General features: G+C 37.5%; 1 protein-coding gene across 4 annotated transcripts in view; it reads left to right on the top strand.

Moving 5' to 3' along the window:
- Positions 1-4: 4 nt before the first annotated feature.
- The window catches only part of vti1a (vesicle transport through interaction with t-SNAREs 1A), a 128,518-nt gene continuing 114,631 nt past the window's right edge, over positions 5-13,891 (top strand). For all 4 annotated transcript variants that reach the window (XM_059324396.1, XM_059324398.1, XM_059324395.1 and 1 more), the window contains exons 1-3: positions 5-230; positions 5,397-5,455; positions 6,392-6,502. In XM_059324396.1, the coding sequence (XP_059180379.1) occupies positions 137-230; positions 5,397-5,455; positions 6,392-6,502 (264 nt within the window). In that variant the 5' untranslated portion in view covers positions 5-136. The remainder of the gene's footprint in view (positions 231-5,396; positions 5,456-6,391; positions 6,503-13,891) is intronic.

Below are 13,891 nucleotides of genomic sequence, written 5' to 3'. Positions count from 1 at the left end.
ATAAAAAATAAAGTCCTGTTCCTTGTCGAGCACATTCTACTGCGACTCACGGAAGGGACTCCATTCGATACTTGTTGTTATTATCCTGAGCTAACTGTCAACCAGAGAGCCACCTGTTTTAAACCCAAACGTCACAATGTCTTCAGACTTTGAAGCCTACGAGCAGGACTTTGGAACCCTTACAGCAGAAGTAACAAACAAAGTTGGCAGAATTCCCAAACTGAGCGGAGGTAAGACAGTTAAATATATTAGCTGGAGCTAGCTACCAGTTAGCTGGTATTTCTCAGCTGAGAAGGCTAGCTAACGGTAGCAGCTGTAACCTAGAATATGTGTCTTATTTAATACATTTACCACATTATTCTTATAGTAAAACACGTATCGCACTAAATGCTGAAACGCAGCTGTGTTCTTGGCTCTTATGTAAACGGGGGAATCACGTGTTGCTTGCTGGCTTGATAGTTTGGTGTGACATTAATGGATTTAGCCAGTGTGATACTATGTAACAATGAGCTTAGTGACAAATAACATCATGTGGTTTCCAGTAATTAAAGTGTGTATCAATATAGCGTTAGTGGCCTTGAAAAGGATAGTGTTAAGAAGGCATTTAGGGCAAAATGATTTTGTCAATATGATTTGATAGCATATCAATTTATGGGTGAGAAGTGAATTTCCACTTGTATTACAGTGATTTTCTGTGTTACACCCACTAAAGCGTCTTACCTTTCTGTGTTTCCTGCAACAAAATGAAACTGACATCCATGACAACAGTATCAAACCTAGGGTAGTGAACGCTGTCAACTTACAACAGCAGTTCGGACTTGTGTGTATTTGACATTTGGTTTCTTTCAATACTCCAGAGACATGTAGGTCAGGTGAAGCTGTCACCATGAATTGGAAATAAGCTGACTGAGTCCGTCTCTGTGTTATTTTTTGCAACGGAATGTATAATAACCAATATATGCTAGAATAGGTTACAGCCATTACACTGTGTCCTCGTGTGTTGAATTTAATACTGAAGCCAATATTTGTTGGTTCCTTTTTGTTAGATTTTCATGAATAGGGTTTTTTTTTCTTTTCTTTTCTTCTGTTTGTCAAATGGATTACACTCCACGCTGAGAAATTGCATGGACACGGTACATCAAATCATCAGAAGAGATGATCAGTCTGATGCTTTGAACTTAAGTTCAGTTCAGTTTCAGTTTAAGTACAAGTACAATCATAAAACCCAGTGCAATATTTTAAATTGAGAGACCCCAATAAGCTACTTGCAGCTTGAGAATACACTAGTTTACCCATATCAGTTTTAAACAGTTTTGTAAATGGGTGGCAACAGACGCAGCCTTTTGTATACAGGGCAAACATGATGGGATAGATCAAACACAGAGTTAGGAGCAGAGTGGCACAATTTTCAATCATTCATAGGGATGTTTTTCTCTTTCTTTTATTAGAAAGCATCCTTTTTGGTCCATCAACTTGTGATGCTGATGCACCTGTTTTATTCAAATTTAATTATTGATTTGGTTCTGAGTGTCATTCAGCATGCTGTTGTGACTTATTTCACTCCAACCTAATATTGTCACATAAGAACAGATGAATATTTTCCCCTGCTGAGCCATCATTGTGCCAGTATCAAACAGGTGTGCCACAGCCTATTTGTTCTTCTCTGTGTGAAGAGCAGTCCCTGTTTACACAGATCAAACACCGCTTTTGCAATGCACATCTGATCTTTAAGTTATTACCTGTCAGTGAGTACTAGTCAAGTCAAACTAAATGTATTTCTGAAGGAAATATAAAAACAACCCATGCTGACCAACATGATTCACAGACCAGTCAAAAATCTGCAAATGAATACTGGGGTTGTAAGGATTTCAATTTTGAATCGAAAATCAATTGGAATGAGCTTTCAATTTCAATTATCACGATCAAAATTTAAATTTGACTATATGGCCATAGTGTGCTACATTGAAGAAATATATGGCTGGTATAACACACTTGACATAATGTTGTCAATCTTTTTAAAATAAAAAATGAGAACTTTTGTTGTCAGGGCATAAAACAAATAGTCTGTTGGTCTTTATGAATCAAGACTCCATAGTCTAACAATTGCAAAGCTTTCTGTGCTGAAAAAATTATTAAATAGAAAATTGAATCAAATCATGACCTTAAAAATCTAAAGTCAAATCGAATAGTGCATTAGGAGAAACATGACACCCCCACTGAATACTATTCATGGTTAGAAGAGATGGTAAAATAATAATAGAGTTTCATTTAAATTTGCATTTGACAGCCACTTTTAAAATCATACTGTTTTTTTTCCTTTGTAAAATACACTGCATGTTTTTGAATGAAGATCAACTGCACAAAGACAAAATATATGACAAATATCAAGCATAGCATAGATATTATATATAAAATACTGTTAATGTTGTGGTGCTGGTTAAATTGTGTTGTCCAAAAGTGACTTCTGCTTGTAGCTTGTTTTCAGTTTTGACTGCTAAAAACTGCCTCTAACCCCCAGTTGGAACATTTATCTCAGACTTGCTCATTGGCTTTTCAAAGGGCACTGCCTCTCACAAAACCTCGCCTGACTGAATATTTCTGGTTTGGAATTGGCATCTTTGAAGATTCATGGCAGCCCATTCCACAGTGTAATTCCACATTGCTTCCTCTCGCCATCTGTTGACTGTGTCAGAGAAAGCCCATATGAATATGCACAAAGCCAGGAAACGCATTACAACCATAAGTAGTTGTTCAATGTCTTCTGCCACCAACAGAATAGTTTACAGTTGAATTTCAATTCCCTGCCTTCTCATTAAGGCTTTTCTTCTTCCCTTTCTTAAGTCCCTCTGGCTCTTCTTCCTGAAGTGGCTGGATTTTTCCCGTGGTTTGACAGCCCCTCTATTTAATACATTAATATAGCTCCAGACAAAGGGCTTTTGTCATCGCTGTTGTTGTATCTCTCTATTTCACATGTGCACAATTGCTGATAATGGCCGGGGCGTGTGGAAAAAGATGTCCTTGACTGCCTTCATTCATGTAACAATCAAGTGAATGTGTGTTTATATATTTATTTGTTACCATCCCCCAAAACCTCAGGTTCAAGGAATATTTGAATAAGAATACAATCGCATGCTAGGCCTTGTTCCATGAAACATGAATGTCATTTTTTTCACCTTTGAGTATTTATGGCAAGAGATTGCCTGTCAATCATTACAACTCAAATATGCTTCTTCTTTGTTTGGCTTACTTCTGTGTACAAAACTCCTCATCCGTCCGTCAGCAGGTTGTAGTCTTGGTAAATATCCATACATATTTCACAGCCCTACAGCTCGGGTCTGAGTTTGAGCAAGAAAGCAGCGTCTCACCTTTCAGTGAATCGCCTCTGGCTGTTTACTGTGTAGGTTGTGAGGTTGGACACAGGTTTTAAAAATGAATTTGAGGACTAGCAAAAGTTAATGTTGGCCCATGGTGCCTCAGAAATGAAGATCTTGGCTTGGATGTTTTACGATATTCCAGTCCCTCAACTGGTAGCCTTGTGATTTGCTTTGAATCCTGAAGTTTTGTTGACTTTTTAATTTAAATTATTTAGAGGTTAAAAGTTTTACCACAAGTTTATTTGACTAGAGTCCAGTATATATGAAACTGAGTTAATTTATGAGAGAGTACTGTCTTCTGAAACGTACAGTGCCATCTTAAAAAGATGCCAAATCTGATTTACTTAGATCGGCTGTCTTTTCAGATATGTTTAGTTAATTCAATAGGTTTTTTTGCATATGATCATTATTATCTTAACCTTCACAAATTTGTCTTTTCTGGTGTTGCCAGACAAAGGTACAAGTCTAAGGTTTTTATTTTTGGTATGTTTTAAACCATGTTTAGTCCAGTTATAAAGTTCAATTAAGGACACAAACTAAGCAAAAAACAAAGGCTGAGAGGAGAAATGAAGGCATCAATCTATTATTTGGCCTGAAAGTAGTGAGGTGAACTTTGGTTCGTGACTAATACCCATATACTCCTGAGTAAAACAAATAATGCTACATTTTGACATGTCGCAGTAGGAAAAGTTCAGATTTAAATGATAAAATTAATGATAGCTGTATTCCACTTATCTGATGCTCCTGGTAGTGTGCATGATTCATTGTCACATTTTAAATAATAAATAGATATCTGAATATGAATTCATTATCTTAAGGCAGGGAGACAGGTTTTGTATTGGAATTGGTATTGTCAGTGTTCTGGTTTCCATTTGTATTCCAAGTAGTATTGACCAATCACGTTTGAGTGGGCTTTGGTTCAGTGCAGGTATACAGAGAGCAAATTAGAAGGAAGGCAGGACATGCAATCACTGAACCCTGTGTAATTACAACTGTCTGGCTCGTTACATGGTGTCATTGGGCCCCAAAAGACTTTTCCCCATAGACTTACATTGTGAGAGCATCTGTAAATCAGCTGATATATTTTATAATGGACATCAACTTCCCAGTACAAACACATTATATCCTAAACATTTTTAAATTGTAAAATTCACTAATAGCCCAGTTCAAAATAGCTTGTTTTGTCTAACCAGCAATCAAAAAACTGTAAAACAAATTCAGTTAATTCAAAGGAATGAAATTCAAACATTTGAGAGGACATGTAATATATTTTCTTGATGGCTTTTACATAGATTTGGTTAATAATCCGTTACTACCTAAAATAGACAAATAAACACATTTTGTCATGCTTTATTGAACATTTTGGTGAATCTTCTCTCCTTTTTAGAAATCTCCATTAAATAATGTTGTGTTAATGATGCTTTTTTCAAACATTTAATGAAGTTTGATCGCCGAACTACCAGACCAGACTTTTACATTTCTTCTCCTGTGGTTCACTCTCAGGGCTAAGAGCTAATTTTGGAACAAAGACCAGATCTTATATGCGCAGAAATTAAGTGGTAGTGTTGCTGCCTTAAATAACGATGGGATGTACTGTGCTTTACATGCTTCCTTGGAACTCTCGCAAGTCGTAATGAGTTTCAATGGGTAATGTGGAAGAGCAACCACGGGGTGAGGTGCAGAACGGCGCGTTAGTCATTCTGAGTGGGACTCATACTTCTGGCAAGTGAGCAAAGCTGACACCTCCCTTCCCTTTGAGTTGGCACGAGGTGTCTCACTGCTCCTCAACAGAAACCAACAAAGGCCTCATAGACGCCAATAACTAAGAGACATCAAATGTTGGCTCGTCGTGTAGAGAGAATGTGTAAATATATCTTCAAATGTGTCCTCGTGTGTTGTTTTCTCCCAGTCTTTCTTTCTCTCTCCCCCTCTCTTCCCCCGTTGCGGGGGAGTTAGGTTGTTGTCATGAAGCGCTGTTCCTCTGTCGGCTGATCAATATGTTGCTGTTTTTTTCTCTTTCAGAGGAGAAGACACAGCTGGTTCTAAATGTCGACAAACAGCTTGAAGAAGTCAGAGAGTTGGTATGTCTTTGATCAGTAATTTTCTCCTCTTCCCATTTCCTAAATAATGAATTTGTGGAAAGAGGGAGGGGACAATTTTCACTGGCACCAGACAACAGCACCTGTATTATCCTGGTGGTGACATGACATGCAGACACACACACACACACACACACACACACACACACACATACTTCACATGGCGGAACGGAGGCTTCCTCCTCACATGATTACTTTCCAGTAATCTGCTTTTAAGTGACACCCCTATGACACATTTCAAGCCATTATCTTGAGGTGGGAGTCTTCATGTTGCTGTTTAAAAATGAGCAAAGTCACCTGACAGAGACAAATTGTTGTTGCAGTTGTCTTGTTATGTCACAGTGATTAGTTTTCCTCCAAATCCGCCACAGAGAGACCTGTCTAGCCATGCATCAAATGTACTTTTACTTCATTCACAGTGACATTGTTGGGCCTGTGCATGTCGCTGCATTGAAGGGGCGCTCATATTTGATTGTGTATTTATTTACAGAACAGCCTTCCTCCATCGCAACTTTTATCACGGCTGAGTGACGTGAGCAGGAGGCTTTTTCTTTTTTACAATCAACATTGCAGCATATTAAAGTTAATGCTGCTGAAGTTACTCATTTCAGAAAGTTGAGTATTTTCAGAGTTGTCACAATTTCTATCTTGAGCAGCTTTGTGTCATTTGTGAGACTAAGGAGTGCAACATTGACACAAATTCATAGTTGGTGAGAAAATGATTATTAGAGGATATGGAGGCCTGTATTTTTAAGCATCTGTTCAAGAGCGCGATATAAATAATTATGATTGAAAGTGAATAATTCACTAAATTGGTACCTTAACATGCTGTAAATGTTTTGTATCCCAAGTTATTTTTTTGTTATTGTGAAAAATAACCTTAAAGTTTAAATTAACTGGATCAACTGCTGGTTCCAGCTGGAGCAGATGGATCTGGAGGTGCGGGAGATCCCCATCCAGAGCCGAGCCATGTACAACAGCAGACTGAAGAGCTACAAGCAGGAAGTGGAGAAGCTGGAGAAAGACTTTGTAAGTACTTAAACACCTTCTTCAGTCTTTCTTAACTGTTATTTAAATACTACAAATATAGTGCACACATCACGTAGTTATACGTTGTCACATTCATATTTCAGATATGGTTTACACATCCATTGTTTGCCCACTCCACCAAACTCCCTCCCTCTCTCCGACACACAGACTATCTCAAACACGCACGCACACACAGTCCTACGCTGAAGCTCAGCGGTGCATCCACCGAGGTTAATTCAGAGTTTGTATCTGAACTTGCAAGTGATGCCTATTGAGAACAGGTTGTGTGTGTTTGTGTTGTTTTTCTGCAGAATCTGGCCTTGTTTAGTAATTCATAAATCATTGTATGTCTTGACTTGATCTCCAGCCTCTATCAAAGCTTAATGAAGAGCCCAGTCTTGTGGGTCCGCTGATTTTAGTCCACATTGTTGGCTACCCATATGGCTCAAGGTATTTCAATCGATAATGTGATAAATATAAGTAATTATTTAATGTAATTCCAATTATTGTAGCCTTTCCTTTTACCTTAAGTTGAAAAAGTATCCTTAGTATTTATTTGTATTGAAATCTTTACCTTGGAAAATGTGTATCTTTCCTGATATTTATTTTTTCTTTACTCTTGTTATTTTCTATTGTCAGTTTTGTTGTGCCAGTTCTCACAACACATTATTAAACCTGTAGTGTAAATGCAACCGACCTTGAGCGCGAGAGCAGGCGAGTGAATGCGATGTGAAATAAATCCACAACCAGAGTGGGATGGAAAAATAAATATTGAATTGGACATTTAAAAACTTTTAGATTAATTCACAAAAGGCTGACCTGGGATAGTTGCAGCATTTAACCTTGTTTTTTTTTTTTTTACTTCAGTTCCAATAAAGTTTTGTTCCCTCATGTATTTTGAGCAAAAGAATAACTTTGCTCAAAACCTTGAAATAAATTGAAGATTAGCCTTCCTCTCAAATCGAAACTTTTTCTTTACTTCAATATTTTATTATTGTTGGATGAGTGCTATTGTTGGACGCCTTATTCTTGAAGGAAAGAAGTTCAGGAGACGTTGGTATTCATCACAAAATTTGCACTATTTTTTTTTTTTTGCTCATCTTGAAATTGATTTTGTAAAAATGCAACTTTCAGTGGGAAACTATATATTTTAAATGTTCTTAAAACATGTAAATAAAAAATCAATAAATTATCATTTATATCCTACTACCACCTCCCATGCATCTTCTTACCGCTGACAAACAATATAATATGGTTTCCCCCTCAACGTTATCTGCTTAATACCTCATATCATCCACAACAAAATTCTGTATTGAATTAATTTTAGAAATATAACAACATTTCCCCCCCGAATCCATCACTATTCCAATTGCAGAACAAACAAGTAAACAAGCATAAACAACCCATTTGGATGCAGATATCGTGTGCTAGTGATCTGTGGGAACACCACAGAGATGTGCTAACTTAGATCACAGGGGGAGATCTCCATGCCAAGACAGTTTACTTTCCTCACCATGGGCATTTAATTGGCTGACGATTAATCTTTAACTTTTCTTCTCCCCACACTAACCGTGCTTAATCATCAAGCAGTCAACACCTGCTGGGGCTGATATTGGTGCAAATTTTTCATTATTTGCATTTGTATGCCTGTCGTCTGGGCACATGTGGGGAAAAATGTTTTTCTTTCACCTGGAAAAAGTTTGATTTTCCTCCACCCTTTTATATAAAACAAAATGTTGCAGGCACAGAACATGATTATTTAGTAAATCTTATGTTTTTATCAGTGCATACTTATGTGTCAAGGCTTGCTATACTGAAATGCAAAGCAGAAGGTAGCAGTAGGGTAGTCCTAGTGGATAAAGAATAAAAGAATATCTCCCTGCTTGTAACTGTGACTCCGCAGTTTAACAGAGTAATTTTCAGTTTTACACCTCTGTGTGTGGTGCCGTCGGATCAGTGTGCATTTAAACCAGGATCACCCCCCTCACATAGTAACATCTAGTGTATCTGGTCTCCCGTAAATCTGATGCAAGTGTTCAGAAGGCAAGAACTTCAGCCCCCTCAGATGTGCTTCAGATGTGCCAAATGCTATAGCCGAGCTCAGCCTCTCACTTCCTGCAGGCCTAGGGAGGACATGACACTCTGCTCGAAAGGCGTCTAGTGGAAAAAAAGGCAATCTCCTTTCTTTTTAATGTAAAAAGCTCTGGCTTTGTTGTGCTTTCTGTGGATATCAAGGCCTTTCCACTCCCTCACTACCCAATCTCCCCTCAACCCCACCCCCTACTGGCCTCCCACGGGTGTCTCCCCCCTTAACCTGCTCTCTCATCCTCCCATTCACCCGTGGTTTGAAGTCTTCCTACCACCGGTGTGCCAGCTTGAGACCTCATTCCTGCTCCTTTCCAGACAGGGCCCGAGTCGACCTCAGTAACCCAGCCATTTCATCCAGGAAGACAACTTATCAAACGGGCATCCCAAAGGTGTATATATGAGATGTAGCTTTGTTGGCTCGGCTGACAGCTTCATTGCGATAATAGAGGGGACAGTGGGGGTCTTAAAGGTGCTGGGTCGTGACAAACAGGCATTGCAGCGCCTAAAGGGGATGCCAGCCTGACCAAAAAAAATAGAAGAACAATGAAAATCCTATTTGATGGAGTCGGCTTGTCCTGGTCAGGGGAAGCAGGATGGCATGGCTCTTAGCAGCGGCTTTGATCAGGCAAAGAAGAGGCCCAATGTAAGCTTAATTTAATGAAATCTATCGGGTAAACAGAGCCACCGTCCTCAAAGGGCCACACTTATTCCATCCCAGTGTGGGAGGTGGGGGTCTGCAGGCGTCTGCTGTGTCTCACAAAACACAATCCACTTTTGAGGATATGACTCAAATGCTGTTCCATGCTAATAATAATCATGTGATACCTCTGATAATAAAGTGCCAGCCATAAGCTGACCTAAAGCAACCTAAAGCCAGATTTAGGGGGAATTTTTTCCTTTTATGGTGTCAGTACGTATTTTTGATCATTGAAATGGGCTCTCAATTTCAAAGATCTAAATTAAAAGTAGGATTGATTATTCAATAAAATATTCAAATTTACCTTATGGACACTTGATAGCATGTAGCCTATCTTTATAAAGAAAAATGTATTAAAGTGAATGTCTGGGTTAACCCTAACCGTGTCAATGATCAATTGATCTTTATGAATCAAGACTGTATAATCTAACAATGGCATAGCTGTCAGTGTTGAGGAAAAAAAACAAGTTTTAATCAACACCCTTTAATCAAAAAACAATTTCTGGCCTTAAAATAAAAAGTCAAAACAAATTCTTGATTTGGAGAATCCACCCCTTTTTATAGACCAACCCCATTTTTTTTGGTCATTTTCGAAGGAGTTCAATGTAAAAATGCTCAGTCTGTGCTTGAATGTGTTTATCAAATATTTTAAGTTTAACACATATTTCAGTGAACCTACAGTTATTGTGCCTCTTTAATCATTTTAAATGTCATGATATCATTGGTTAATCAGAATTCAAACAACTGTGTCCAACTCTCCAGCTTGTTTAGTACATTAGTTGAATTTTCACTAAATGCTGATCACAAATACAAAAAGCTGCACTTTTATGTTCACTATTATTACTCCACATCATAAATGCTTATCAATCTTTTAAATCTGCTTTATTTTCCAGTGCAGTACAGTGTTTGGAAGGGTCTCTTGACAATGTGTTACTTTAAGTTTGAGCCACCACTATACCTCCCAGTCACATTTGCTGCTGTTGTTGTTGATGTCTTTAAGCAGCAGATGGCGGTATTGCTCTAAGAATTTCCTTCTACTTAAGGTACAGGACAAGGACAATATTGGCCACATTTACCAATTACTTTGCCTTTCTGATGTATGAGTGGACTTGCTATGATAAATCCGTCCACTTATTACTATGCCTGACCTCATCCATTATGCTTTGTAATAGAGATTGAAAATAATGTCACCAGACATGTCCTTGTGGTAAAAGCCCATTTAATACAATGCATGCTATAGTTCGTTAAAACTTCCAACTTTATGTATGTTATTGAGTTTGTCTTTGCTCAGTCAAACTGTGAAAGTTAATCAAGGAAGCAAAACAAAACATGAAGTGGAATATGTTTTCAAAATTATATTGTAAGCATTTCACTCCAATCTCCTCTCCCAAATTCATCTTAAATAAAAAAAAAAAAGACATTAGTTGATGCTAATGTTCCCCCTCCTTAAGTTGTTGAGTTACATTTTTTAAAATGTTTTTTTTAATAGCAAAAATACTTTTGGTCCACATTTGAAAGGCTTTGTGTTCATTGCTCCTTGACTCTGAAAAAGGTTAATTAGTAGTGATAAAATATCAAGCTCTGTCAAGTTTTATTGTCGACTACTTGATCGTTTTTTATGCGAGAATGGGTGCCAGTGAGGGTCAAGGCAGTTTTGTTGATGATATGAGAGTCGCTGGGGAATTCTTTAGGAAAATGTAGCAGTATTCATTTAGTTAGATCAACACCAATACTGGCTGAATAGAAAGCTGTTGTTAATTTTCCAGAATATGCTGTACATTATTTCATCAAGTCGTATGAAAATGTCATTAATTACCAAGCATCAGTGTTCCTCTTGAAATACATCTCATTAGCCAGTCTTTAAATACGAGTGATTGTACATAAAGCAAGTGACTACAAGTGTGAACTTTAAGTAACTTTAAGGGCAGTACCTACCTTTTTAAAAGGTTTGAAATCACAATGGAATGCTTTTCCTGTTCCCCTTGTTTTATTTATTCCTTTATGGATAGTGCAATAGTTACTGTTTGTATTTTCTGACATTGAAACACTAAGCCAACTGTCACAGGGACACAACTATCCCTGCCTAATTTCTGATTGTCCATTGGGGGTATTGTCACGGTCAAGTGCGGTGTTTGGACTGCCTTTTTTTCTTTTAATAAAAACCTTTAGATGGAATGCCTCCTAGTGTCCACCCAGGGAGATAATTATTGCATTTCCAAAGAGTCAGCCAACCTTGAAATATTGAACAGTTTATTTGCCAGGTACACAGAGGTGAATGGAATGGAGGAAAAAAAGCTGTTGGTGTTGATTCAATTGTTGGTTTTCTTGTTACCGGGATATATAAGTTTCAGAAGTGGTTATACAAGTGGAGATAACTTGAAATTTAGCTTTGAATTGGAGCAAACATTAAATCCTGTATTTAATGAAAAGGGACCTTGGATCTTTTAAAGAACAGGGATGCACCGATACCGATATCAGTTATCAGGCTCATACTGACTGAGAAAAAATATCTGGATTGGGTATCTGTGACAATGGGCCAGATCTATTTAGTGTAGCAACTTATGATTATATAAGATTATCAAATAATGCTGATTGTTTTCTCAATTAATGAATGAATTGTTGGGTCTTAAAAATTGAAAAAAGTCCAAAGTGATGTCTTTTTAAATATCTTTTTATTTTTGTGTCCAAAACCCAAAGCTTTCAATTTAATATGATAAACAACAAAGCAAAAGAGCAGGAAATCTTCACATTCAAGAGGCTGCATTTTCTGCCATTTTTGCATGAAAAATTACTTTGATGAATAATCGATTTCCAAAATAGTAATCACTATTTTATGTCTATCTACTAATTAATTACTCGACAAATTGTTGCAGCTCTAGTTCTGTTAAATTGTGTGCTTATATACTCTATATCAGGGTTGGGCAACTTAAATGCAGGAGGGGGCCACAATTTTTCATGGACACTACCACAGGGCCACATATAGGACCGTACACTGAACCAGATATGGTGAAACTGCAATTTTAAATATTTTTACAGTGCAGTAACCCATGCATGTATAACAGTATAAATAGGAATACAAAAGGTTTAAAACAAATCAAAAAATAACCACTTACTATGATTTATTTATTATTATAAGAACAGCAGACCAACATTAATTGCAAGAAGTAATTTGTGCATTTTTACACTGCACTTTTAAGATTTCATGCTCAAATGCATGTAGTTGTACTGAGGGCCACTTCAAGTGAGGTGCAGGCCGTATGCGGCCCCCGGGCCTCCAGTTGCCCATCCCTGCACTATATACTTAAAAATGTTATTAAATATTTAATATTTAAGTTTTGACTGATTTGTTGGTGCATTTTAAAGGTTTACTCTTGAATTGTAATTCCTGTCGATTTTAAAGAGTTTTTACCAAGTTGCTGGTGCACAGTTTATTTCAATAATGCATAAGAATTTAAGAAAATTAAATCTTTGTCTTTATTTGGTTCCATTTTGTCTTAAGAATGCAATGCTTAAGTCAAGCCTGATTAAAGAATGATCCCAGTCACTTCCACACAGTGAGGCATACAGCTGATTAATATAACAGTTTATCGGATCGGTACTCAAATCCAACGAACTTGTAGATCCAATGCTTAAAGCCCAGGTATCTGTATCTGTATTGGGACTGAAAAAGTCAGCTCAGTGCATCCCTGTCTAAGATCAACTTGTAAATGAGGAGAAATGGTTTGACTGAAGTGAGCAAATAGAAATAAGATCAGTAAATGATTAAATCTGTATCAGATGTGAACAAACCTCAGATGAGGCCGAGGCAAACCACTGAAACTCATGATTTCTATGTGGTCCCCTATCATCCGAATAAATTAACTTGTTGTAGAAGAACTAATGAATGACTCTTGACTTAACCGCACACAGCTCAGGCTGCATGTTTCAGTTGCCAGCAAGAATGCTATCAGAAGTTTTCCATAAGCCTCTTTTCCTGTTTCCAAACCCCAGAGCTATTTGTTGCCTCTGCATCTGAAGGTCATCCACCGTTGGTTCATCACTGGCAATGAATTAGCATTTTTCCAGGGTTTCTGAAATGCCATATAAAGTATAGGGTATTGTCTCTATGTTCGTTCTTTCTGTTCCAGGTTGGAGTTTAGTGTGTAAGTGTTATTTATTCTTCACTGGAAGCATTTTAATACCACAAATATAAGCAAATGGAAGATGAGGCCTCTTCATTTAGGTGCTGAATGAATGTTTGTTTTTTAATTAGTGGTCACGGACAATTCAAGGTTGTGGGGACTGTCCAACTTGAGCTGAAAGGGGCTATAAACTCATTATGTGTGGCACAATTAACAACCTAACTGTGAAAATAAAGAGTTAGCAAAGTCATTTATCAGAAAGTTGTTTATTAAGAGGCTCCGAAATCATGAATGTTAGTTTTTAAACCAGATGCCGATAATTATGTTGAGATTTAGGGTTTGATGGGAGATTTTAGGACTTCCCATAGTCAACCCACACTAGTAGTGACAAATAAATGAGTACTGTTGTAATCCATCTTGAAGGGTTCTTGTTGTTTGCCCCCTGTCGTCGTCTGTGGTGACTCCTGCTAGCAGACAACATGA

The sequence above is a fragment of the Centropristis striata genome, chromosome 21 (genome assembly GCF_030273125.1).
Source record: "Centropristis striata isolate RG_2023a ecotype Rhode Island chromosome 21, C.striata_1.0, whole genome shotgun sequence".
Lineage (NCBI taxonomy): Eukaryota > Metazoa > Chordata > Actinopteri > Perciformes > Serranidae > Centropristis > Centropristis striata.
The sequence above is the reverse complement of the archived record's forward strand: the minus strand, read 5'-3'. Positions and strand labels throughout refer to the sequence as shown.